The sequence below is a fragment of the Myotis nattereri genome (assembly GCF_964212035.1).
Source record: "Myotis nattereri genome assembly, chromosome: 19".
Taxonomy (NCBI): Eukaryota; Metazoa; Chordata; class Mammalia; order Chiroptera; family Vespertilionidae; genus Myotis; species Myotis nattereri.
This window is the reverse complement of record NC_138095.1, coordinates 22,417,413-22,444,741: the sequence shown is the minus strand read 5'-3', so window position 1 is coordinate 22,444,741 and position 27,329 is coordinate 22,417,413. Positions and strand designations below refer to the sequence as shown.

The window sequence follows — 27,329 nt, the reverse complement described above, 5'->3', positions numbered from 1 at the left end:
GAACCTAGAGCCAAAGGGAACTTCTCTGTAACATGGAGCCAGACCCCCCAGTGGAAGATCTGGGCCCACGATGAGCTCTCACCGGCTGAACGAGAACGTTGTTCTTGCCATAGAGCAGGGTGGCCCTGGAGTTCTGGTGCAGGGACTCCACATAGTCGCGGGCAGAGAGGGATGGGCGGTCATCCATGCTGCCACTCGAAAGCCTCTTCTGGATCTGGCAGTGTGCGCAGAGGTAGAGGATGAGGCTGGAGGGACCTTCAAGGCCCCACTCCATCCCCTGCCCCCACGCCCAGTCAGGAACTCAGCCTGATTCCCCCACAGGGTCTCACTGCCCACGCCACTCACGCAGAGGGCGGGGCGCTTGGTGGGCGAGTCCTGTCGCAGGTGCGAGCTGTGGATGCGGTGCCTCTGGACGAGCTCGTCAGCAGAGGGGTCGGTCCAAAAGTGATCCGCCGTCTTCATCTTGGTGTATTCCAAGGCACAGGGCCCCACTGCAGAGCAGAGGGGCTGGTAATCCTTGGCCCCTGCAAGTCTGCCTTCCCATCTACCACCATGTGGGCCACCCATTGCACTATCCCTCTCCTCTGGTCAGCTAGGATGCCCCAGAGTCCTGCTAAGGCGAGAAACAAGACCCTGGGAGCAACAGACAGGGAACAAGTGAGTTTGATGGGGGAGGCTGGAGGGAGGTGAGTGAGGCCCTTAGGAGGGGCCCTGTGAGCGGGGACTGGAGAGACACAGGAAGCTCAGAGCGCTGCACACTCACCCAACAAAGACGCAAGGATGGGGCCATCCACAGGGTCCATCAGGAGTGCTTCTTTTTCATAGTATTTACTAATAAGAGAGGAAAGAACATGCAGGTTTGGGAAGTGACCGGCAGAGGGTGCACCATGGCCTGGTGGTTAAAAGCAGACAGGATGGGTTCACTCTCCCTCTTGTCATGAGGTTACCTCTGTAAGCCTCAGCTGCCCCATCCGTAACAGGAAGATGATAATGTATCGCATAGGGTTTTTGGAAGGACTTTCAAGAGAGACGACAGATGTAAGGCACTGATTTTAGCACAGTCACTCCAGCAAGTCGCTTACCCTCTCTGGGGCTGAGCATGTCACTGCTTAATACACGACTGTAATAAAAGCCTTAATGAGGTAATGGGAATAATTAGAAGGCTGCTGAGGCCTGGCTGGTTTTGTCTGCTTCTACCGCATCTTCCATTTCAGACAGGAAGTCATTAGGAGGCACAGATGAGAGCTACCCCTCTAATATTATTGAGGCGATAAAATGCTTTTCAGCTGTCCTTGTCCCAAAAGGCTGTATGAACAGGCCTTCCTGTCCGGATAACTAATGTGGACAATGCTGGCCAGACACACACCCCTGGATTCTGGCTCTTCAAAACGGCACGAGAAGCCATCACATGCAGGGTTTGTGCTGAATGTTTTCAGCCTTGGTTTGAGTTGTGTAGTGGTGTGTAAGTCTGTGCAAACCTTAGTCAGTCTAAAGATAACAGAATTTCAGAGTTGGAAAGGACCTTGTTCTGACCTCCTGACGGATCTCAGTCCCAGGTTGGGTAAGTGACTTGCTGGAGGCCACACCCAGGTGGATTGGCTCTTTCCATCCTATAGTCGGGGATGAAGGGCTAAGGATCTGGAGTCAGATAGACCAAGGGGGAGCCCCACTTGGCTACTCTCTCCCGCGCTGTGTGCCCCTGGGCAGCGGATTACCCTCTCTGAGCTTCGATGCAAAATGGAAAGAATGACAGACGCATCTATCCAGGCTGTTGCGAGGATGAAATGTTGACCTGCATATACAGCAACAGCACCAACGCTGACACCAGGAATTTCTCACTAAATTGCTGCAGCATCATTGTCATTTTACCCCAAAGAAATCTTCTACCAACCAGAATATTGGTTGAGGCATACCTGACATGTCCCAGGCATGCTCAACATCAAGTTTATACAGTTTAGTGTCAGATATAAAGATAATGCTTCGAGACATTTTCCATTCTACCATTCCGTGTCCCTTCCAAAAACTGGCAGTTATGCGACCTTGGAAATGGTGCCTGAAAAGACATCAGGGAGGCCCGGGAGCAAGGTGTGACAGTAAAGGTACCGGAAAAAGTTTCTTTAAGGTGACGGGTTTCTGTCGGATAGTTCTTCTTCCTGAGTGTGGTGATGTTTATAGGAAACAACACATGTTTTAACATTTCAGAGAACTACATAGCAAAAACATGAGTATATGTAAAAACTGGTGAAATCCAAATAAAGCTTGTAGTTTAGTTAACAATGTTGTACCAATGGCAACTTCTTGTTTTGGGTCTTGTAGTCTGGTTGTGTAGAATGCTATCATTGGGGGGAGGCAAGAACTCCCTGTACTAATGTTGCAACTTCTGGGTGAATCTAAAATTCAAAATACAAAGTTTAATGAAGCAACAGCAGGTTAGCATTGATGCTCAAATAATTACTCATTCTTTTTGACTGACATATTCAGTAGGAAAACACAAGGTCACACACCACAGGCAGTAACCTCAGAGGCCCTGGGGACAGGGCAGGGGACAGAGACGTGTTACAATTTACAAGAAGGTGAAGAGATTAACTGCAGCCCCAGAGCCTGGATTTCTTTCAGTTCCTCTCCTGCCTCAAGGCCTCTGTGCCTGCTGTTCCCTCTTCTGGGAACACTCTTCCCCACCCCTTTCACCTGGTTAATGCCCACACACCCTTCAAATGGAAGCTTAACTATCATACCTTCCAGGACACTTTCCATAAGCACCGGGAGGAGGTGAAACACCATCCTCTTGTCTTGGAACACTCACCACATATTATTAAATTACTACTTGACTGTTTCCCTTGTTACAATGTCAGCTTCATGAGGGAAAGGACCTTGCTCTGTACTTTCATACATATTTTCCCAGCAAACAGGCAAAGAATAAAATATATTCTTTTATTACCCAATATCCACTGTGTGTGAAGATGTAGTTAAGTTAAACAGGCACTTTCATATCCCAAAAGATGGGGAGATTATTAGATAGTTCTCTCTCTCCCTCTGGCTGGAAAGGAGTACTGGCCACGAGGAATCTCAAACTATAGATTCTTCAGGGCTCCCCCACTGCTCTTGGCATAATAGGACAGGTAAAAGCAATGTATCCCCAACATCTAGGTTAGTGCCTGGCACATAGTAGATGATCACTAAATACTTATTTGGATGAATACATGAATACAGGGATAAATGCTTGCCAAGAGGACTCATACTATAAAACCTTTACATCAGGTAATTCTGAGCCAGGAGAGAAGATGTAGAAAGAGTCATTATTCACTTCCAAAATGACTAACTCCCTTTCTCATCTCTTCTTCGAAGTGGCAGCAATCTCTATCCCACTTACCAAAAGAGAAAACAGGCACAGAGCAGCTAAGTGATTTCCCTACAGCCATATGGTTGGCGGCGAGTAGACTGTGGGCTTAACTCGCTGGAGAAGACAGATCACCAAAATCTCAAGATCCTATAACCCATTCCAAATGCGAAGACCCCGCATTGCTACTAAACACCTGAATATTCCCAAGATTCTAATCTAGGCCGGTTCAGATTCAAATGTCCAGATGACCTGTATTTAGTACCTTTAAATCAAGTGCACATCAAGGGGGCAAAAAAAAAGTGGCTTTGTGCAAGGGATGCAATTTCCAAGACTGCCAGCAGATGGAGGCAGAGTGCACCCAGGGGTCTGGTCTTTCCAGCTCACCTGCTGTTTTCCACAAGGTAATGCACAATTTTGTCCAGGACCTTCTCAAACAAGGCCGTGCGGATCCACAGGTGCTTGATGGCAAGTGGGGACAGGTTGGGTAGCTTCGGCAGCTTCCGCACATTCTCCTGGAGGCCCTGGATCTGGTTTCGCCTTTGAGACCAGTAAGGAAGGAGAAAAGATATTCACCAAAAAGGAAAATCCAAGAGGATCCATATGCAAATGGGAAAATGGTCAACCTATCTAGGAAATAAAGAAATGGCAACTAAAACCATATTGCTCTTGGCAAATGGGTAAAGAGTTGAAAAAAAATAATACCCAGTGAGAGTGAAGAGGTGGTAAAGAGACAAGTTCATACACTGTTGATGAGTAAGCTAGAGTATCATACTGATATTTCTCTCTCTCAATCTCTCTCTCTCTCCTCTCTCTCTCTCTCTCTCTCTCTCTCTCTCTCTCTCTCTCTCTCTCTCTCTCTCTCTCTCCTAGAAAGGAGCGCTGGTCAAGGAGAGTCTTGGATTATAGATCCTTCAGTGGCTCCTGACTGCCCTTGAAACGCAAGCTTAACATGACAGGGCGCTTGGTGACCTTTCTCCTGATCACCTCTCCATCCATCCCCTGACTACTCTCCTTTCTGACCCCATGATCTAGCTAGACAGAGAAATCTGCAGATCTCTGAGGCTGCCAGGCTCTCATCTGAGGACTTTCCATGAGCTGTTTGTTCCTGCTTTCCCTCCCTATCCCATTCCAGGCTCACCCCTTCTCACTCTTTAGGTCTCAGTGAGGACGTCCCCGCTTGCAGAAGCCCTCTCAGACCAGCCAGAACTTGGGGAAGGGCTCTCCTCTGTGCCCTTATGACTCTGAAGCATAACTTCCTGCTCACTCTTCTGTCTTCCCCTCCACACTGTGACCATGAGGGCATGAACTAAGTGATGCAATTATTATTTTTTTTAAATATATTTTATTGATTTTTTACAGAGAGGAAGGGAGAGAGATAGAGAGTTAGAAACATCGATGAGAGAGAAACATCGATCAGCTGCCTCCTGCACATCTCCCACTGGGGATGTGCCCGCAACCCAGGTACATGCCCTTGACCGGAATCGAACCCGGGACCCTTCAGTCCGCAGGCCGACGCTCCATCCACTGAGCCAAACCGGTTTCGGCTGCAATTATTTTTTAAATACAATACTTCCTGAGAGTCTACCCCGGGGTAAGAACGGCTCCTCTGCATGTCAGGGCCTAGCACAGTGCCTGGCAGGTAGGAGGGGCTCAGTATAGCTATTCATGACTGCATGAATGAATGATGGCGCTCCTTTACCACCTGCTACGGGCATCTTGAATTCCTCCATTAACAAGTCACTCCCAGTATTATGGAAGGCCCATGGAAATCCATCCCTTTAAGAAATTTATCAACAGCATCTGGGGATTTAGCAGGTGGACTGGAGGCTCCTGAAGACCAAATAGCTGGGGATTCAGATACCAAATGGGAGCTGGCAATGCCAGATCTAGAGCCCTGCCCATCATGCAGTTCTGGCCAGTAGCCCTAGGCAGGCAGGACCTGAAGGTCAAGAAAAGGGCCACTTCTCATCCAGTGAAGTGGAGTGACCACCGTGGCAGAGATGGCAAACACATGGCATGCATATATCTCTCTCCCTTCCCTTGCCCGTAACAGACATGGCTAATCAATCCATGCACTCTTTCCCAGAAAGCCCGGTCACAGCTGCAGAATCTTTCATAACACGGTCCTCGGGCAGCCACCAGGAGCCACTGGAGTTGCAACTTATTTGCCATCCCTGACCAGGCTCCAGGTTGGAACTTTGGGAGTGACACTGGCAGGAGGCACTTACGTACAATCACTCAGACCATGAGCCTCCCTCTCCCCACCCCAACACATACAACCAGCCACCAATGAGAGCGCGTGAAGCCACCTCTCCCCTTTAGTGGTTGCCTCAACGTGAGTTTTATCCAGAGGCCCATGTGAACAAGGCCACACTGGTTCTATTAAACGTTGGCCTTGCTGCATTTAGAAGAGGGCTTAGCTCACAGGAGGCACTTACTCGTTCAACACCTGTTTCTTGGGCATTTACCAGGTGCTAGGCTCTCCCAGACGATGGGGACATAATGGGGAATAACACAGATGTAGTCTCCTGTCTTCATGGAGTTCAGGCAAAAAGGGGAGACAGACAATAATCAAGTAAATAGTAAACAAACAAATGAATGAATAATTACAGATGGTGATGACAATTGGGAAGCAAATAAACAAGATGATATGAAAGAGAAATGGGATGAGGGTTGGAATTTACCCTTAGCTACGGGATGGCCTGACTCTGACAAGGAACCAGCCATGGAAGATGAGGGAGGGATGAGAACCAGGTGGAGGACACAGCATAAGCAAAGGCCCTGGGGTGGAAAAGAGTCTGACGGGTCAGAGGAGCAGAAAGGAGAGCGGAGGGAGTGCTGGGAGGCCGGAGCTCTCACAGAGCCCGGGGAGGAGCGCGGACTGTCTGGGGGACTCCCCCAGCCTGTACACCATGCTCTGCACTCACGCGTTCTCTATCAGCTGCTCCAGGTCCTGGACCTTGCGGCTCAGCTCGTCAGCTGGCGGGAAGCTCTTGCCCACCTTCATGAAGAGAGCCGCGATCTTGTTGCTGCGCAGGAAGCCAGCCGCCCGCCGCCGCAGCCCATGCAAGACGCAGGCCTCCACAGCCGCTGCAGAGACAACGGTCAGCAGGCTCTGCCCTGCCCATGCTCCCCAGCACCCAGCTCAGTCACACAGGCACCTGGGAAAGCAGGGCCCCCCCAGAATCGCAGGTTTGTGACAACATCCCAGGGAACAGCATGTATGCCTCTCCACCTTCAACCCCCTCAAAAGAGAGGAGAGCTTAGAGGTTAACCCACACTCACAGCTCAAGGTCAGACCACTTCTCTCACATCCTTTCCCAGCCCCTCCCCAGCTGCGTGACTTAGGCAATGACTTCCCCTTCCTGAGTCTATTTCCTCAGCTGTAAAATGGGGACAGTATGAGCATTAACCTCATAAGGTTGCTGTTCGGATGAGGTGGGAAAAATGCATGAAAGCACTTAGTACAGAGCCGGGGACCTATGAGTGCTTTCCGACTGTTACCTATTCCTCCTGTTAATGGGGGAGGGGAGGCTGGACCACAGAACTGTCGAGTGTCATCTGTGTTAAGGAACCACATCATCATCATCATCACTATTGAGACTCCAGGAACAGCTGACATGATAACATTATCACAGGGCCCTGGTGGCGTCCCCAGTCATTTGAACAGACGCTTCATGGAGCTAAGACCAGGAGAGGGAAATTACAGTATGTCCTTCATTACGAGACACTCCAATCATGAAATAGCTTTTTGGGGAGAAAAAAAAGAAACATGTCTGCTTGTATGTACACACTGATTATGAGCTGAATCCTGACTTCAGGGACACGCACAACACGTGTCCCTCTAGCCATTTGGAATGCACAGTAAGAACCTGGCAGTGAGGTTATTTCGGGAACCTTGTGAGCGGAGCTGGTTCAAGGAGAGCAGTGAGTCACGCTCTGAGCGCTGGTCCTGGCTCCTTTGCTGAGCCAGCTAGACAGGATCCCTCAGGACCTCAGGATGAGTCCACAGCTCTTCATTCCGTTTTTTAAAAGTCCCCATCCGTCCTCTCCTTTTACTTGGCACCAGCCATAGGCAGAGTGAGGAAAGGACATGAGTCCATTCCTCAGATGCAAGACCCCTGTCGCATGGGACAGGGTCAGGGTGAACTGAGCCCACAGCAGGGGAAGCCAGGCCTCCAATGGTAACCATGATTCCCTCTTCATGGGGTCCAGAGGTCACGCTTAATTTGCTCTCTAAACTTTTCTGTATTTCCCAATTCCCTAATGAAGGAATCCAAAAATACCTTCAAAGTTACAAAGCAAAAAAAAAAAAAAAGTGATGTGAGAATCCTTGCTCAAACATGCCATCCCCAAGGCAGCCCACAGAGGAAGAAGCCACTGTTCAAGGCCACGGGCCCCAGACTCACCACAGAAGGAGATGATGTGGCTGCTGTCTTCGTGGACAAACTTCCGTGTGACGGCTTCCTCCATGATCTGCTTCACCTGGAAGGCAGAGGCAGCTGGAGGGGAGACCCCAATGCGACCTGGGGTGCAGACACCCCCGGGGCCTTCCCAGGCTGTCTGGAGAATTTTGATAACGGCTTTCCTTCTACACCCTATGCACCGTGTCTTCTGTAGGTCCAAGGCCTGTGGCCTGTGATAGCTGCACCCTTCATATTTTACTGCATCATTCTTTCAGGCTCCCTGCATGGCAGGCTTCTTCTCAGGTGTCACACAAGATGTCATCTCCTTCCCTGACCACATCATCTGAGGCAGCCCTCCTGCCTCCATCCATCTCATTCTAGAAAGAATGCTCACACTATTGCCATCCCAAGTGTTGTTACTGTCTGCCTCCCTCTTCTAGAATATACATGCCTGAGGGCAGGGACTCGTCTGCCCTGTTCGCTGCTGTGCCCATGGGGCCTGGTGCACACAGTAAGTGCTCAATAAATGTTTTCTAAATGAGTGGGTAAATGAACGAACGAATGAATGAAACAGGTATATAAAAGAATCAGGAGGGTGTTGTGTAAAAGTTCAGCCCTGGAAGCTGGCAGACCTGGTTTCAAATCCCTAGTCGTCACATGCCAGCTGGATCTGTGATCTGATTTGGGGAAACAGAGGCTTGGGGAAGGGAAGCAACTCACCCACAGAAGGGGAGCCGGCCCAGAGTGGAGACAGAATTCCAGCCTGCGTCTGACTCCCAGGCTACATGCTTTCCCTACCAGATTCAGTCACTCAACAAATCCTTCTCAAGCACCTCTGATGTGCCAGACAGGGATCCGGTCCTGATAGGGCAGCTTTCACTGGACGGGAAGCCCCTCCATGAGGCCCAAGGCAGGACAAGCTTAGAGAGATGCAGGATCCAGCAGCCCAGCACCAGCTGGGAACGGGTTCAAATACAATTGCTCTAGCTCACCCAGACCCACTGAATCAGACTCCAGCGTGTTTATCAAACCTTCCAGGTGATTCTCAAGCACTCGGACTGCAGTAGAAGACTGGAGGGGAAGGAGGAGGAGGGGGAAAGTGGGGAAGGAAGAGGAGCGGGAGGATCTAAATGATATCCCACAATCCTTAAGGAAGAGCCGGAGCAGTCCAGGGACCCTCCCACACAGCCAGCCCCCCTCTCCTGGCTTCTCCCTCGCACCCCACCCATTAGGCAAGGGGAAGGGCTGGTTTCGGGTCCTCTTTGCCCCCATTAACAGTTGCAGGGTGCTGCCCCCTTCCTTGTCTCCCGGCACCCCTCGCCTCAGTCAACAGCCCCTTCATTAAAGTCACCTTAATCTACTCCGTTTGGGGGAACCATCTGCTTCGTATTGGCACCTTGACTACACACGCTGTGTCCAGTCCACACTGCCGAGCAGAGCGGGCTGTCTGTTTACAGTTGTGGATCCTGAATCTCAGGAAGGGCAACCCCTCTCTCAGCCACACAGCCGGTAAGTGCTCCAGGGAGGAGCCCGTGGCTGTCTGGCCCCAGGCCTCCCGTCCTGGGGATGGATCTCAGGCAGTGGGTGGTGCAGGTGGGACTGCAGCACCTAGGGTTCCAGCAAGTGAGGACTCCCCCCACCGCCCCGCTGGCTGCCAGCCGCGGGTTACAACCTCGTCCTAGTTAATAACAAGCTGAGCCTGAGGCCAGGAGAGGAGATTACAAAGACAATGCGGATGGGAGCCTTCCCCAGGTCACTGAGTCTCACAGAAGACTGCGCTGCCTCACTGCAGGACCAAAGATGCTGCTTCCCATCCCAGGGGACACACCACACAGGCCTGTGAGCAAGGGGAGCGGGCCAGGCAGCCACAGAACCTCCGAAATTCAGCTCAACCACCTTTCCCCCTCAGCCTCCCAGCCATGGGCTTGAGCTTGGTCAGCATTTTTGAAGGACCTGGAGGTGGTCTTTGGAGATGGGGGCGAAAGCAATGTGGCATCCTGGCTCCTGGCAACCTGTGTGGTTTTCTAAGCTTTGGCCCAGAAACCACGCCCCATGCAGGAAGCACAGAGGCAATGCTGTGGGAGTGACACAGACCTCCATTGACATCCCAGCTAGGGCCCTCAGTTCTAGGTGAGCCCAGCCCAGTTCTGCACCCTGCTGGTGCCTGTTTCCTCTTCTGTCAAGCGGACCTACCATCCTGTGGGGCTGTGATGAGGATCAAATGTGCTGTTACATGTGAAAAGGCAGGCTGGGCTAGCAAACAGTTGGGAGTTTTATGACACTGAAGTTCAGGTTTCATTTTGTTTGTTTTCTGAGCATTCACTATGCTCCAGGGACTGACTGTAGGCACAACCTTTATGAGGTAGTTTCCCAAATTATTCCCATTTTACAGATGGGGAAACGGAGACACAGAAAGATTAGATCACCCAACAAAAGGTCACGCAGAGGAGGCAGGATTCAGATCCTGGGTCTTTGTTCGTCTGGAGGCCATTCAGAACCAATGCTTTTGTTACTCAGAGAGAACGTTTACTGAGTGCCTCCTATGCACCAGGTGCTTTGTATAGAACATTTTATTTAATCCTCACAAAAGCATTATTTTCCCCCATTTAAAAGATAGATAAACTGAGGCTCAGAGAGTTTATGCAGTTTGCCCGAAGGACAAACAGCCAGGAAGGGGCCCACTTGGGATCTGAACCCAGATCTGTCTGAGGGCCCGACCTCGAGCTCTGCCACCGGCCCCCGCCCTGTACTGGGTCAGGCCCTCTGAAATCCCAAGGTGGTGAGAAACCTGTGAGAAGGGATTCCAGTCTCTCCGAACTTAGGGACCAAAAGAAGCACGGACCCGGGAGTCAGGATCTGACTCTGCCAACCACTTCCTGTGGGGGCTGAGGGGACACCAAAGGTCAAAATGGTCAAGGAGCTTTTATCCTTCTCTGGCACCCATTCTCAGGAGTCGGCCAACAGCTGCTTCACTATGGGGCTCTCAATGAACAGATCCGTTTGGATCTAGATTAGCCCTGAACACCGAGCCATGTTAAGGACAAGATGTCAGGAGGCAGCTGAAAGGGGCAAGAGCCCGGAATGTGGAGTCACTGACCTGAGCTCAAACCCTGGGCCATTCACTATCCACATGATGCTGGACCAGGTTCCCCATCTGCAAAATGGAGACAACAGCACTCCTACCTCACAGGGGTAACGAGAGGCTTGAAGGAGATCATGGAGACAGTACCTGCACCAGGCACCGGGTAGGAATTCTACAAACTGCAGGGACTCCAGAGTCTACAGTAACTACTCAGTCCACACCCTGGCCCACAATGGATGTTCCAAATCAAGGCCTCACTGGCCTGCGGGCCTGGCCTGGCCCCGCCCCTCCACGTCAGACCTCAGAGCACTTGCCCACCCCATCTCCAGTCCCACCCTGCAAACCTTTGGAAACCAGCCCCGCCCTCCCCCCCATCCCTCCCTCTTCCTGCAAATATTTAAACAACATAAAAGGAGGATTAATCTCAGGAGGGAGCCAGGCAGGGAAATCCTGGCCAATATGCAAAGCAGGAAGGAAGGCTCCTGGGGCTCCCAGGCTGGCCCTGTCTACTCCCCTCCTCATATCTGCCACCTGCCCACACCCAGGTACCCTCATGCTGCCCACCTTGAACCCTGCCAGGTCCCAAACTAACTTGCTACTCCTCTCCACCCTGCTGTGTTCATGCTCTCTAAGCTCCGGAAGGAAATAACATGGCCCTGTGTTCAGGGCTATCAAAAGGATTGTGGAAAATGCAGGCCGAGGGCCTCAAAGGACCCAGCACAGGTTGGCACCATCTAGGGAGGCACTAGTGCACTGAGTAAGAACATGAGCTTGAGAGCCTCCAGGCCCAGTTCAAACTCCAGTTAAGCCATTGGCTGGGTGACTTCAGGCCTCAAGTTTCCTCATCTGTGAAATGGGGATGAAACCCACACCACCTCTCAGGGCTGCTATGTGAGAATTTCATAAAAAACGTGTGCAGAGCTCTGGGTGTTTAGTCTCGAAGGGTGTTTTCTGGTTTCTGTCAGAAAGAGCTGCAGATGATACCAGTCTTTGCAGATGACACTCACCAAGGTCTCCACTACTCAAACTGATAATCACTGGACCTGGTTTCAAAGAAGAATGCAGACAGGATATTGGAGTTGGATCTGCAGATGTTTCGTGATTACGTTTTTCACTGTTTGTGAGCTGATGGCCACTTATGAAAGACAGCAGCCGTCAGAGGAAATCACCAGGACCCAACTAGAAGAATCATCGGGGTGTTTCATTAACAAGGATCAAATAGATGCCTTAGTAATGGAGAAACCAACAGACATTGCCTCCGGATGATCTTCTATTAAACTTGGACGCCTTTGGGCTGTTTTAAAGTCTCTTGAGAGTTTCTAAATATAAATTCCTGCTTTAAAAACGTAAAACAAAACATGCACAGAGCTCAAAAAAGGATGAGGGCTCAGACCACCCTGCCTAAAATAGAGTGTCTGGCTTTACGCTCGGCCTGACTTTCCCACACATCTGGGGGTTTATCCATCTAGTGTCTGTCTGTCCCACGTAGATCTTGAGCCCCTAGGACAGTGCCTGGCATGCAGAGAGTGCTCGCTATCTGTTTGGTGATCGCTCTGATTAATAACACTAGTTCCAGCAGCCAGTGCTTATGGACCTCGGCTCCAGGCAGTGTCCTAAGGCCTTCTGACCCCTGATCTTGTTTGCTATGTGTAAGCCTGAGGTCGGCAAACTTTTTCTGTAAAGAGGCAGACAGCAACTATTTCAGGCTTTGAGCTAGGGCTGCCGGATAAAATGCAGGGTGCCCAGCGAAATCCAAATTTCAGATAAAAAAAAGAATTTTCTTTTTTTTTTTTAGTATATGTACCAAATATGGAACACACACGAAAAGATGTGTTGTTTTTCAGAAATTCAAATTTAACCAGGCATTCTGAAATTTTATTTGCTCAATCTGCAAAACTGTTTCCAATCATAACCGTCTAAGTCGCATCGTCTCTTTTGATTTTACAACCCTTTGAGAAAGTCAGAACTGTTCTTGGCTCAGGAGCAGTACATAAACAGGCTGGATTTGGCCCACAGGGCCCCCTGGTTTAAAGCACCCGGCACAGGGCCTGCGGCACACAGCAGACTTAAATAAACATCATCGAGCTGCCACCTGCTCCTCAGAGGCCCGCTGCCTCAGCCCTGACTCAGGTGGTGGGTGCCTGGCAGTGCAGGTGGGTGGGTAATGCTGAACCAGCATTGGCCTATGAGAGGGAGGCCCCCAGGCAACCTGACTCTTACATTTGTAAGAAACTCAGGGGTGGAGAGAATGGTTAAATTAGGATGCCTGGGGGGCCTTGGGGTGGCTTTAAAAATAAGTCTCAGCCTGTGGGGAACAGAGGGGGGTGACTCAAAGGCCCCTTGACAACCACTAGGGCTAGAGGGGTGAGTTGAGGGTGGCTGTGCCCCTCTGCAGGCTCCCCAGCTCCTGAGAACAAATGCACAGGCCTGGCCCTGGTAAGGGCATCGTCCCCATACACCAAGGTTGCAGGTTCCATCTCCGGTCATGGCACATACAAGAATCAACCAATGAATGCATAAATAAGTAGAACAACAAATGGATGTTTCCTTCCTTCCTTCCTTCCTTCCTTCCTTCCTTCCTTCCTTCCTTCCCTCCCTCCCTTCTCTCTCTCTCTCTCTCTCTCTCTCTCTCTCTCTCTCTCTCTCTCTCTCCCTCCCTCCCTCCCTCTCCCCCTCCCTCCCTCTTTTCCTCTCACATAAAATCAATAAATATATTAAAAAGTGTTCTTGGTTCTATTAAACAAGTATCAATGGGAAATTGGGTGGGTAGGGAGGTCAGGAGGGCTTCCTGAAGGAGGTGACAGTCCAGATCTGAAGTACAAGCAGAAAGGAACTCTCTGGGGCCTCGGTTTCTCCAACTTCAAAGCAGAGGGAAAAGCTCTCCCTCTGCAGCTGCCCCCACAGAGCCGCCTTGGAGCTCAGAGGAAGGAACAGGTGTACGGACAATGTGGCGTGGAAAGAGCTGGCGGCTGTTTATTTTTTGATTTGTTATGGGCGAGGCATGCAGGAGGTGAGAGGCAGGAGGGGCAGGAGCAGGGCTGATGGTGGGTGGGGGAAATAGGAATATTTTAGGAAGCTCCCAAGCCTAGACACCAACAGACACGATGCAGGGGCTGGGGGAGGATGGTGCCACCCTGCAAGCTGTGACTGTTTTCATGGTGTGGCCCAATCTCCCTATCCTGCCAAATCCTCTCCCTTCCCCTTCCCACATGCTGATCTCTGGCTGCACGTGCCATTCCGCCTGTGTGACCCAGAGATTCCACCCCCCCGCCCCCCGGCCTTTGCTGGCACAGTCCCATCCACCTGATATTCCCATCCATTCCCACCTCTATCTCCAGCTCTGGAAAAACCACCCAATCCTCTAGGACCTGGTGCCCTTCATTTTATTCCGTCCTTAAACCTCTGAAGTTGACATTATCGCCACCCCCACCCCCCTTTATGGCTATGAGTATTGGGTTCTGGAGTCAAACTTCCAGAATTTAAATCCCAGCTCTTGCACTCGTGATCTTGCACAAATCAGATCCCTTCTCTGAGCCTCAGCATTCCCATCAGTAAAATGGGTGACATTAGTACTTGCCTCATAGGTGTAAGATAATGCATCAAAAGCATTAACTACAATAGCAGCCACACAGTAAGTTTTATGTAATGACAACCAGCATTTATTTATAAAGTTTTTTCACTGTGTGCTGGCACCGAGCTTAGGGGCATTATTTCACCCAATCCTCAGGGTAATTAGGTGAGATGGGTACAGTTACCCTTCCCGTCTTACAGGCAAGGAAACAGAGTCTTGGTGAGGTTAAATGACTTGCCCAAGAGCCCGTGGCCTGCAAAAGGCAGGATGGAGATTCAAACCCATGACGGTCTGCCCTGCACAGAACCTGGCAGATAGTAGGTTCACCTACAAGTGCTTTCCACATGCTGAGTAGGAGCTTTACACTAGCCTAAAGAATCAAAACAACCATGCAATACAGGTGTCCCATTTTCCCACTGAGGCAGCTGATCTGGGAGGGGCAGAGATCATCTGGCTGTGTTGAAGCTGGGATTTGAATCAAGGTCGCCTCCTCCACTGTCCCAGGTCAAAGTGGGGACCCAAGCAGCCAGATGTCCAATGCACCTGCTCCCTTAGCCCACGTCAGCCAAGTGTCACATTCACAGTCAACTCCCTGCTCTCACAACCAGGGTCCAGCAGCACCTGCCAGCCTCCACCTCTGCCCCAGGCATCATTTCTCATCTCTCCCAGGACACACGGCGCCTCCTAGCTCCTTCTCTGTCACATGTCTGTTCCCAAAAGGAGAATCGTGGTAAAAACAAACAAACAAACAAACAAACAAACAAACAAACAAAAACCTGTCCGACCTGAAATGCTTATTACAGAGTGAAAGAAGCCAATCTAAATAGGCTACACACTGTGTGGTTCCAAGTAGATGACATTCTGGAAAAGGCACAACTGTGGAGACAGCTGGAAGACCAGCGTTGCCAGGGGTTGGCAGGGAAGGAGGGATGAACAGGCAGAACACAGGATTTAAGTGCAGGGAAACTATTCTGTATGGTATTACAGTGGTGGACGCATGCCATTCTGAATTTGCCAAAACCCACTGAATGGGCACCACTGAGAGTGAACCCAAATGTACCCGTGGACTGTGGTTTACAATGACCCACTCTGGTGCAGGATGTTGGTAGTAGGGGAGGCTGTGCGTGTAGGCATAGGGGGTATATGAGAAATCTCTGTACTTACCGCTCTATTTTTTTTTAATATATTTTATTGATTTTTCAAAGAGAGGAAGGGAGAGGGATAGCGAGTTAGAAACATCGATGAGAGAGAAACATCGATCAGCTGCCTCCTGCACATTCCCTACTGGGTACATGCCTGCAACCAAGGTACATGCCCTTGACCGGAATCGAACCTGGGACCCTTCAGTCCGCAGGCTGACGCTCTATCCCCTGAGCGAAACCGGTTAGGGCCTTACCACTCTATTTTTAATGTGAACCTAAAACTACTCTAAAAAAATGAAAGAAAAAAAATGTCCTTTCCTCGCTCTGCCACTAATGGAGGGTGTCAGCAGGGATCGCGACCTTTCAGCAGACAGGCTAAGCGCCTCCTTCCAGATGGGCACCTCCACACTCCCGCTCATGGCCTGCCAGGGCCTTTGGGGCCTTCACAGAGAGGAGCCCGAGGGCATCTGGCAGGAGCTCGGCAACCACTGGCCAATGGCTCAGAGCTTCCTTCTCTGGACTCTCTCACTCAGGCCCTGGACAGCCTTGCCTCACCCTCCTGCCCAACCCTCCATCCTGCCCTGACATCCTCAGATACCGAAAGCAAAGCCACAGGACTGTCCTCTGCAGTTGCACCCCTGTGATGGGAGTGAGCAAGAGGGGAGGGGCCAGCAAGGATAAAGCAGTGGCATGTGGATCTCCGGAGTGTTAGGAAGCTCCTCCCTCCAGCTCCTCCCTCTAACCTGGCCTAACTGTGGCTGGAGGGCTGGCCGAGACAAGAATGCCACCCACTCAGCTGCTGCCACCCTGGCCCCAGTTAATCATTTACTGGTGCGCTATAAACAGGCGCCAGCACTGTGCCCTAACAGTACACAGACTGGCCAGCCTGTCACAACCTGGATAGAGGGGTATTCTGGGGCTGAGAATGGGGTTCCCATAAACGGGCCTCCCATCCCCGCCCTGCACAGGAGCCTCAGACAGCCCCTGACAAAGGGGTTCCCCCAGTGCCTGATCCTGGAGCATTCGCCTGGGGGCACCTTGGCGAAGGACCTTCTGGCCAACACTCCTACGCGCGCAGTCACTGCTGAAGATGATGGGGCTTGAAGACAATGCCAGGCCACCCCCCACTCCCAGAGAAAACAGCGCCGTGTGTCACGTTCCCAGCCCACATCCTGGAGACCAGACAGCTTTCTCCTGGGTACGCTGCCCACTGCGTGTGGCAGCTCCCCTGGCAACGCGCCCCACTTCCAGACCCACAGGCCTCATGCACGAGAAATACACACACAGACTCTCAAGCGCACCCAGAGTCTCTGGAAGGCTGCCCAGACTTCGGGGGCCGGGCAGCTATAGGAAAGTAAGAAATGAGATTCACAGATGGTTGCTTAAAACACACACAGCGTGAACCAGAAAACAGACCAGCCACCTCTACGCAGGCTTAGGAGGAAAAGCAGTTGAATCTTCTCTAAAGACTGGATTAGCATCCTGGCTCCGCCTACCAGCTATGTGACCTGACTTCACTTTCCCTGAGCTTTGCTTTACTCCCTGGAATATGGGATAATAAATAGGATCTACCCCTCTGAGGCTTTAGTATTAAATATGTTAATGGACGTAAAGCATTTAGCACAAAGTCTAGGACACGACTGAACCTCTGGAAATGCTCTAACCTTGCCTTGTCCAACAGTAAGTATCACTAGCCACACGTGGCTTCTGAGTACTTGAAACATAGCTAATGGACTGGCAAAGTTTTTTGTTTTTGTTTTTTAATACTCACCTGAGGACATGTTTTTATTGATTTTTAGAGGGAAAGGAAGGGAGAGAGAAACAATGATGTGAGAAACATAGATCGGTTGCCTCCCACAGGCACCCCAACCGTGGACTGAACCTGAAACCTAGGTATGTGCCTTGACAGGAATCGAACCCGCAACCTTTGTGATATACGGGATGAGATTCTAACCAACTGAGCCCCCACCCAGGACAGTAAGTATTATTAGTTTAATTATACATAATTTAAATATAAGTAGGCACATGTGACTTGTGGCTCACATTGGACAGTGCAGGTCTGGAACATAGTAGGGACCCAGTAAATGCTAATGATGATTATCACTAGGGGTTGTTACATTGGAGGCTCACTGGGTTAGACATTAGGAGGCACCATTTCATTCTGAGCATGGCACTGTATTGTGCAGACCTATGTATCCTGGCATATTAGAGGGTGGTTCTGAACCGTATTTGGATATTTGGGCCGTGGACCACTTAGAGGCACTGATGATAGCTGAGGATACCCGCTCCACACACCAAGTACAAAGTGTTGATACAATTTCAGGTCTCTGTATACCCCCCGAGTAGAAATCTCTCACCCTCATCCGGCAGACACCTGGCACACAGGTACCCAGGCAGCACCTGGGATCACAGCCAGGCACAGAGCACAAGAGTGGATACGTCCACTGTTAGAGGCTGTGCTCCAAAGGCAGGGATCCTCGCTCCTTTGAGATGGACATTTGTGACTTCTCTGCCTGGTTTCCATCTCCGTCTGGTCCTTTCACCTTGACTGTCCTCTGGGACCCCTTTGCTCTCAGAGATCTGACTCCACACTTCACCTCTCAGACTGGACCAATCAGAGCACTCCATCCCACAGTGATTGGCACCAAAGAAGCACTTGAGCCAAACTGGTCCAACGAGAACTAAGACTTTTGCCTGAACCATGGGGAAGGGGCAGCTCTCTTTCTGTTGTGATGCCAAGTGGGCAGATTGTGCCCTGAGAGCTGCTGGGAAACATTCTACCTCCCCACAGAGAGGGGCAGAACCTAAAGCCAACACAGAGAAAGGAAGCACGGAGAGATGGAGAGATGGGGGTCCTCATGGCACCACTGGAAAACCTGGATAAAGCTGTACCTGAAGCTGGACTCATCCAAACCTCCCCAAACTCCTATTTTTAGTGTCTCTTTTTCCTTTTCACTTTGTGTCGATATGTTTACTTATTGTTCCAGCTAGTTTTGTGAGCAAGTTATTATCCAACTTGAAATGAATGGAGCTCACTAAACTACCCTGTTCTGCTGCTTCTCAGCTATGTAACCTTGGTCTGGCTTCTTAACCTCGTCAGTAAAGAGGGGTTTCTATTTGTACCTACTCTATAGGAAGACTGCTTTGTGGGCTGAATGAGATAAAGTAAAGCATTGTTTAAGAAATGGTAGTTGCTATAATTCTAAATCACTAATTAAACATAATTTACTAAGTAATTAAAGAAGAATTCACGCAGTGCTCAAGCATCACCAAGTCTCTTGAACTCTTAGGACTTCAAGTCTCTGATTTTTAAACGGAACCTTACTGCAAAAGGACCTGTTCCTGTCCTTTGTAAACACCCACAATCTGAATTGCTTCAAGATTTTGCAAAGAAAAGGCACAAAATATATTCATCAAATATATGTATACACACAACACAATGCGTGCTCGAGAGGAGAGAAACATACTAGTAGATTTGCTGTTCCCCTATTTATGCAGTCATTGGCTAATTCTTGTACGTCCCCTGACCAGGGATCAAACCCGCAATCTTGCCTATGGGGACGATGCTCTAACCAACTGAGCTACCCGGCCATAGCCCATCTCCTATCTTCTTGTATTATCAAAAGAAAGAAAAATATGCTGATCCCCACTGGAGTTCAGCCCTCTCAGCCGCCTCACCCAGGGGCTCCTAGTGGCTAAGTGGCAGGGCCAGCAGGCTCATGGGGGTTTCTGACCTCAAGGGGCCAATGAGCAACTGGACCCAGAGGGAGGATCCAGCTGTCCACCCCGGATGGCCATACAGCCAGTGAAGACTCAGTCCTCCTGATTCCTACTCAAGGGCTCGAACCTTTGGGTCCCATAAATACACCTTCCCAGTCTACAGCACTGCTCCTGTGGCCACGGCACCCCCAGCCCAGGGTTTACCCAGGGAGAACAAGATCCCATGCTGAGAGCACCTGCAACTTCAGGTGGGACCAGAAAGGGTGGCAAAATGTCCTTATGGAACTGAGCCTATCTGGCTCCTAACTGGGTGAGCCAAGCACAAATTCTGTTGAATGCCTGGCAGGCAGGGATGGACACCGCACTACTGTGTGGTAGGTGATGCCCCCACTCCAGATGCACCAGGAAACTGAAGCCAGAGATTCACGCAGCTACTGATGCATGGCCAAGACCTGAACTCAAAGGGTGGCCCTTTCCCTGGCTCCACTCTCAGACAGCTCATAACCACATGTGGGTCACTGATTTTTGGCTCCAGAGTGATGAAAAGCAGGGTTCTGGAACCAGACCCCCAAGCTGTGCCATTGTTGATCTCCGTTCCCTTAGGCCAAGTATTTGCCATCTCTGTGTCTCAATTTCCTTATCTACAAGGGAGAGTGTTTACCCACCTCAAGGGGTGTTGAAATAATTAAATGAGGTCACTCGTATAAAATGCTCAGTAAATGATGTTTTTTAAAAAACCTTATCCCATTAGAATGGCTGGAGTCCTTGGTTTCCTTAAGTGAAGTAAAGGCTCCCAAAAAGTCTTATCAGCTATTGAGTTTTAATAAGTCTTAAATACGGACTTGGCAAATTCAGAAGACAGAAAATATCAGAAAGACTTGGCTCTCAGAGAGTGATGTCAGCCAAATTAGATGACTCGAGGTTCTTAGAGTCCTGGATCTTGTCCAACCCTGTCCACTTAGAAAGCAGGAGAATGAGACAGGGAGAGGGGATCTGCTAGGAGGCCACAGGTAGTAGGAGCAGAGTTGGGACAAAGACTCGGGTGCCCTCACTCCCCATGGTGATGGCAAAAGTGTCCTTCCTACCTGCCAACCAGCAACAAATGCTACCACCCTCTCCCGGAGCCCCTCGCGAGGTTACTGCAGTGGAGACCCAGCCAGAGTGCACGGGAGACAGAACCTGCTTTCACACTGAGCCAGGGGGCTAAAGCCCAAGCCATCACTATCAGAAGCTCCTGGAAGCTGCATTGTCCGAGACCTGGAAAAAAAATACCAAAATGCACCGACAGATATGGTTGCATTATTCATAAAGAGAAGTTCTGCCGTCTTAAGCCTGAAAGCGTGACACACAGAAATGGTTTGAGTCAACCCTGCCAGCAGCAGAGAGCCCCAAAATATCCCATCCAGATGTCTAGATTCCTTCTGCAAGCATTTCTGGAACCCCTACTTGGTCCAGCAGGGGAGTCAAGGGAGAGCTGTGATTTCCTGCCCAAGACTGGAAGCTCAGAGAACAAGACAGAAGTTTCCTCTCTAGCCTAATGACTTTGTGTCACCCCCATTTGTTACCCACAATGATTGCTTGCCCAGCAGCCTGAGCAGCCTACAGCATAGGTGAGTTCATGTTCCCCTCTTGCTCAAACCCTCTCATGGCTCCCATTCGCTCAGAATAAAAGCCAAAGCTTCTGAGGGATGATTAGCCTCCTGCTCCTTCTCTGGCCTCAGCTCTTCCTCCTCCTCCTCCATTTTTACTTCCCTCCAGCCGCATTGGCCCCCTTGCTATTTCTGACTCAAGGCCTTTGCACATGCTGTTCCCTCTGTTAGGAACACTCTTCCTGCAGTCGTCAGCGTGGCTCCCTCCTTTCCTTCTGCTCATGTCACCCCATCAGAGAGGCCATCCCTGACCCTCCTCTGGTGAGCCCTTCTCACCACTCTCCAGCCCTTCCCAGCTTTATTTCCTCATAGTGCTTGTCACTCCTAACATATATTTACTAGAGGCCTGGTGCATGGATTCGTGCACGGGTGGGGTCCCTCAGCCTGGCCTGTGCCCTCTCGCAATCCGGAACCCCTCGGGGGACGTCAGACTGCCGAAGCAGCAGGAGGCCGGGGAGGAGCCTCAGCCGGGCTGGGCACAGCTCCACTGCTGCTTGCCCCACTGCACCTGCCGCTGCCACTTGCTCGGTAGCACTACCATGGAGGCGGGAGAGGCTCTGGCCACTGCAGCTGCACTCGCCAGCCAGCCGTAAGCCTGGCTTCTGGCTGAGCAGCGCTCCCACTGTGGGGGTGCACTGACCACCAGGGGGTAGCTCCTGCATTGAGCGTCTGTCCCCTGGTGGTCAGTGCATGTCATAGCGACCGGTCGTTCTGGTCATTCGGTCATAAGTCACTTAGGCATATATATATATATATATATATATATATATATATATATATATATATATATATATATAGATTGCTTCTCTCTCTGACCCCCAACTGGACTGTGTGCTTCATGAGAGCATGTGCACAGGGATGTTGCTTTGCTCACTTCCCAATCTGTAGATCCTAGAACAGTGTCTGGCACACAGTAGATAGTCACTAAATATTTGTGGAAGAAAAGGAAAGTGGGAGAGAAAGGAGGAGGGGAGGAAGAGAGGAGGGAAAGTAAAGGAGAAAAGAAGAGAAGAAATTTTCATCTAAGAACTAACAGAAAGGGTCCATCCTGGTCCCTGCCATCAGCTGAAAATTCCTTAAGTATAATTCTACACAAGACCCTCCTTGCTCATCAGTCCTCTATAGCTCTCCACTGTCTAATGGAGCAGACAATGCAGCCTGGCATTCACAGCCCTGCACAAGCTAGAACTAATGGAATCTTCCGGCCTCATCTCCTTCCCCTGCACACACCTAAACCCAAGCCGTTTCCAGGGACTCTGCTTAAGCTCATGGCTCCTTAGCACTGCTCTCGGTGAATCCGAGTCATGAAGCCATCCTCCAGGTCCTGACACAGTGGGATTTGAATCCTGGCCTCTCTGTGGACTGCCTGTCCCAAAAGTGAAGAAGGAGACACTTGGGGAGCCTTCGGGACAGTGCCCAGCACAGAGGCTTCTCAATTTCAACAGCAGTGCCACTGTGGGCTGGATCCTTTGGGGTGGGGCCATCCTGCTATTACAGGAAGTGGAGCAGCATCCCTGACCTCTCCTATCACCTGCTAGTAGCAACCCCAGGTGTGACAACCATGTTTCTACACATTGCCAGATGTCCTCTGGGTAAGGCTGCCAGATCCAGCAATACATACTTATACTAAAAATTATTCATTATCTGAAATTCAATTTAATTGTGTGACCTACCTATATGTCATCTGGTAACCCTACCTGGGGGGGTAAAAATTAAGAACCTTCATTATGAACCACTGGGTTGAAGTGGAATCACCATGGCACCCCAGTAGTAACATCAGTGGTTTCTCTCACTTTCCTCCTACGTTCTTAGAAAGTCCAGCCCACCTCCCCCATCCTATGGCCTTCCAGGGCATCGGAGGATCAGCTCCCCAAACAAGCCCAGCTCAGCCCTTGTGTTGAAGGCTCCTCCTGTCTCCTTCCTGGGGTCTGCCCTCCGGCCAGCAAGCCCCTGCCTTCTCTCCTCCAATTAAGTGGCCTCCTAGTCCCAGCCTGGAGGCAGGAAAACAAGGCAGTTAGTCACTTTGCTTCCTTTATCAACTCTGAGTCACGTGGCTAGCTCCTTTAATGGCAGTCGTCATGGCAACGGGAAGCCAGTGCCTGCTCTCTCTGGAAACCAAAACAAAATTAAGTGGTGGAGGTGGGGAGAGAAAGGAGCTAGGATAGAGCCGGTTGGGTTTACTAGTAACTGGAGGAAATCATGCTGGGTCAACCCTGTCTCCAGCTTTCCCTTGGTGGCATCGGGGAGATGGATGCCTGCCCTGGTAAAGCGCAGGCTAATGTGGTGGGTGTTTTCACATTGTTTATCCTGATGGTTGAGTAATTTTCATCTCCAGTATGAATAAGCTGAAGCCCAGACACTTGTGAATGTAAAGAGGGATGCTCATCCAAGGCTGCAATTTCCAAGCCATCAGTGTCAGCTTCTCCCTCTTCTTTCCATGTTCCCCAAGTCCTCCCCACTCCCTCCCTCTTGCTTTTAGGACAGGACCAAGTGCTCTGGCCACACTGTTCCCCTTTCTCTTGGAACTCCCCCTACTCTGAGTCCTCCCATTACCCATGTCCACAGTGCTCCCTCCAAACGCAGATGCAGTTCCCTCTGCCAGGAATGGTTTTCTTCGGTCTCCTCTCACTTCCTACCTTCACCTGAAAGGCTTGCTCATCACCCTGCGGGGGAGCTCAGTTGGTTTGAGTGTCAGCCCCCTACGCCAAGGTGCAGGTTCGATCTTCAGTCGGGACACAGGCAAGCAGCAACCAATGAATGCGTAAATAAGCGGAACAACCAATCAACGTTTCTTTCTTTCTCTCTTTCTCCCCCTTTCCCTCTCTCTTTCAAAAAAAAAAATCAATAACAATAAATGCACATATCCTTCACATATCTTACGCATAAGGCGATTTAAGATATGCAATGCATGCAGTTACTTCTCTGTTATGTTCTTGTGCTGCAAAGTACCTCTCCTGCAGACTGGTGCACAGCCTATAATTACCTTTTTAATTACACTCAGAACGTCTGTTGGGGGCTGTCTCCTGTACTAGAAAGTCAGCCCCAAGAGGGCAGGGCCTATCTTGTTCACTGCCCCATCCACAGAGTCCAGCCCTGCCTCTGGCACACAGGTGCCCCTCGGCACCGGCATCCGAACCCAGCTCTGGCGGATCCCAAGGCTCCTCCTCGGCCTGCTTCCGCAGTGGCTCCCTGAGTTAGCACTGGACAGAGCTTCCAGCCCCACAACCCCTGCTGGCCTTTGTGGCTTCAGCAGCTCAGGCAGAGCTTGCAGACCAGCCAGGCCTACCTACAGAAACTGATTGTGAAGCCGCCTCTTCCACAGGAAGGATGTGGGGAGCCTCCAGGCAGACCCTGACAGCAGGGATGTGGCTCCTCTGAACCCAGAGGAGAAGCAACAGCTGACCCGACCCCCGGATTTTGAGGCATCCCACTGGAGACTGGCTCTCTGGCATTAGGGGGACATGCAAGGAAAGGAGAGAGGTCTGCTTTTGGGGGAACAAACCTGTCACCATGCCCTTAGGGGCACCCATGCCAAACAGAGGGGCTCACAGAACAGAAGACTTGAACTTGTTTCTCTTTACTCGGCTGTACCCTTGAAGCATCACTTACTCCTTCTGGGCCAGTTTCCTCATCTGTACAATGGAAACTGTGCCTCACACACAAGCTGAAATGATGGCGCTGTGCAGCTGTGGAAGGGCACGTTTGCAACATAAGGGCCGAGAGCCTGGCTCAGACAGACCTGGGGTGCGTCCTCAACTCTGTCCCTTCTTAGCTGTGTGCTCTGAGCAACTCACCCTCCTTCTCCAAGCCTGTTTCCTTGTCTGAAAGACGGGACAACCTCACTCATTTCACAAAGTTACTGTGCACACAGGGTGAATGGGAGCTCTGGTTACTAAAATGATGCGCCCCAAGAAATGCAGAATTTAGAAACAGCCACCAACTTGGGACTTAGGTCCTGCCTCCTGATTGCAGATCCTGGGTCAATAGGTACTTAGGCCCTTTGTCCAAACTTGCTCGGTTCTGCCCCTGCCCCTCTCAGGTCCAAGTGGGATGCCAGTCTCTGATCAGGAGATGATCTTGGCCGGGAGCCAGGCAGAAAGCTCATTCCGTGCCCCAAACCCAGCCCCTCCCGGGAGAGAGGATGCGGGCTCAGACCACTGCCCACCAGGGACAAAGTGTTCCCTTCAGCTTGGCCAATAACCCAAACTAGCCTGATATGATGGCATCTCCAAGGTCAACGGACCAATGCTCCCTTCTCCAGGTGTGGAAACGGAGTCCTTGCGAGGGAAGGGGACTTGTCAAGAGCACCAAGGGAGCCAGGGGCAGAGCTGAGACCAGGGCCCCAGGTGCCTGGCTGACATACTCCTCTGCCTGCAGCCCCCTCCCAATGGAATCAGCCAACCATTTCCTTAAAAACACAGCCATTCCAGTGAAAACATCTGGTTTGGTTAAACAATGAACAAAAATATTGGAGGTTTTTAACCTGAAGGCTTTGGGGGAGGGGGGGATACACACCCTCCCCTGAAATAGTCATCATCATGTGTGGGTTGTAGGTTTTGCTGGAAAGAGGTTCTGGACAGAGCTTTCTTCGGGTCCCCACAGGGTCTCTACGAGGGCTGCGCTGAAAAGTTCTGGGCCTTTCTGAGGGTTCCATGTCTCCCGTGTGTCTCCTTATTCAGAGAGGCCAGGATGTGCAACCAGCCCTGGGGCTGCTTCTTGAGACAACATGGGCACCACACACACACACACACACACACACACACACACACACCACACCACACACCACACATCACACACAGACCCCGATGCTCCTAGAGGAGGGAGGGAGCAACAGGTCGAAACCTGGAGGCTGCCGTGCTGGCTGGCTGCCATCAAGCAGGGAGGGGCTTCTCGGTGCTCAATGAGGACACGAGATGCTGACACCCCAAACACAGAGACAGAGGGATCAGGGCAGCCCCCACGGTCTACAGGCTAAGGACTCAAGATACACCAGTGATGCCGGCTCAGCAGCAATGGGGTCCCAGGCGGAGGGATGTGAGTGACATGAGGAGGGCATACACACAGTCACAGCCTCACTCACTCACACACAGACTCATGCATCATACATCACACACACGTGGATACACACACAGATATGCATACATAGTCACAGCCTCACTCATTCACACAGATGCTTGCATCACACAGATACACATCATACTAAAAATACAAACACACAAACACATATACATGTACACACAATACACAGATATTCTCATAGATACACACACAGCTACATATCCTTATCCACACAGGCATGTACACACACACACACACACACACACACAGTCCAGGTATCTTAATGCTTCCCCAGACACCCCTCACTATAGATTCTCCCCTCTGCAGGGGAACATGGGCTACTAACTCCAAAGGCTAGATTGGGCTCCCTGCAGACCAGGGAGAGAGGGAGGGGGGCAGAGCGACTGAGAATTCGGAGGGGGGCATGGGGATGTGGGGGGAAACTTTATTTTCCCACAGGGTTATCTTCCCCCTTTCCTAAAGCGTGGTCCTCCTGTAGCCCCATCCAGACACCCCCCGCCCCCCCCCCCGCCCTATCCCCGCAGGTGCTTGTCTCATTGTAGTGAGACCCACCCACTGGCTCTTCCATGAGGGGGGTCTACCCAGACAAATGCAGGAGTGCCCCACCGTGGGAGTGCCCTCCCGCGGCATCCACCCCTGCACGTAGCAGAAAAACATCCAGGGCACCCCCCATACCTGAAGCCCCACCCCCAAATTCAGCAGCCTCCAGTCCTCAGGGAGGTTAAGTACCCACCCAGGTGAGCCCACAACTAAGGCAGCCGCCCCCTTCTGCCAGTGGCAACCCCACTTTTGAGACTCTTACCTGGGAGGGGGGCTACGAAGGTCCCCTCCCTCTAGGTGGCGCCCCCACCCTCCCCCACCTCACCACCTACCTCCTTCTTGACCGTGCGCAGCAGCCTTTGCCGGGTCTCCGCCCCTGTGGGACAAGACAGCCGGTCAGCAGAAAGCTGGGACCGGGGCCTGGGGCTGCCCTCCCGCCATCCTGTGCCCCACACCCCGCGCCCCCTCACCCGCAGGGCCCGAAGCCATGGCTGGGCGCGCGACGTTCCGAGTCCCGGGCGCCTGCAGTGGCGGCGGCGGCGGCGGCGGCGGCGGCTCCCGGGCGCTGAGCTCCCAGGCTGCGGCTGCGTTGGGGCGGGACCAGGCGCCCCAAGACGTCAGGACCCGTCAAGCGCGCGGCCCCGCCCCCCGGAAACACACCGCCTGGCCCCCTGGCTCCCAGCGCGCAGATCCTCCCTGCCAGATGCACATGCTCACTCCTGCCCCTCCCCACGAACCCCCACCTTCCTGCCCAACGCCAGCGTCCCCCTTCGGTGGGGCAGGGAAGGACCGCACCTTTA

At 51.4% G+C, this 27,329-nt stretch overlaps 1 protein-coding gene across 2 annotated transcripts in view; it reads right to left on the bottom strand.

Moving 5' to 3' along the window:
- Positions 1–27,090, bottom strand: part of SGSM1 (small G protein signaling modulator 1) — a 56,910-nt gene extending 29,820 nt beyond the window's left edge. For both annotated transcript variants that reach the window (XM_081114236.1, XM_081114235.1), the window contains exons 1-8: positions 27,000–27,090; positions 26,862–26,905; positions 7,750–7,825; positions 6,268–6,430; positions 3,725–3,877; positions 764–831; positions 346–491; positions 83–214 (exon numbers count right to left, since the gene is read on the bottom strand). In XM_081114236.1, the coding sequence (XP_080970362.1) occupies positions 83–214; positions 346–491; positions 764–831; positions 3,725–3,877; positions 6,268–6,430; positions 7,750–7,825; positions 26,862–26,905; positions 27,000–27,018 (801 nt within the window). In that variant the 5' untranslated portion in view covers positions 27,019–27,090. The remainder of the gene's footprint in view (positions 1–82; positions 215–345; positions 492–763; positions 832–3,724; positions 3,878–6,267; positions 6,431–7,749; positions 7,826–26,861; positions 26,906–26,999) is intronic.
- Positions 27,091–27,329: the final 239 nt, after the last annotated feature.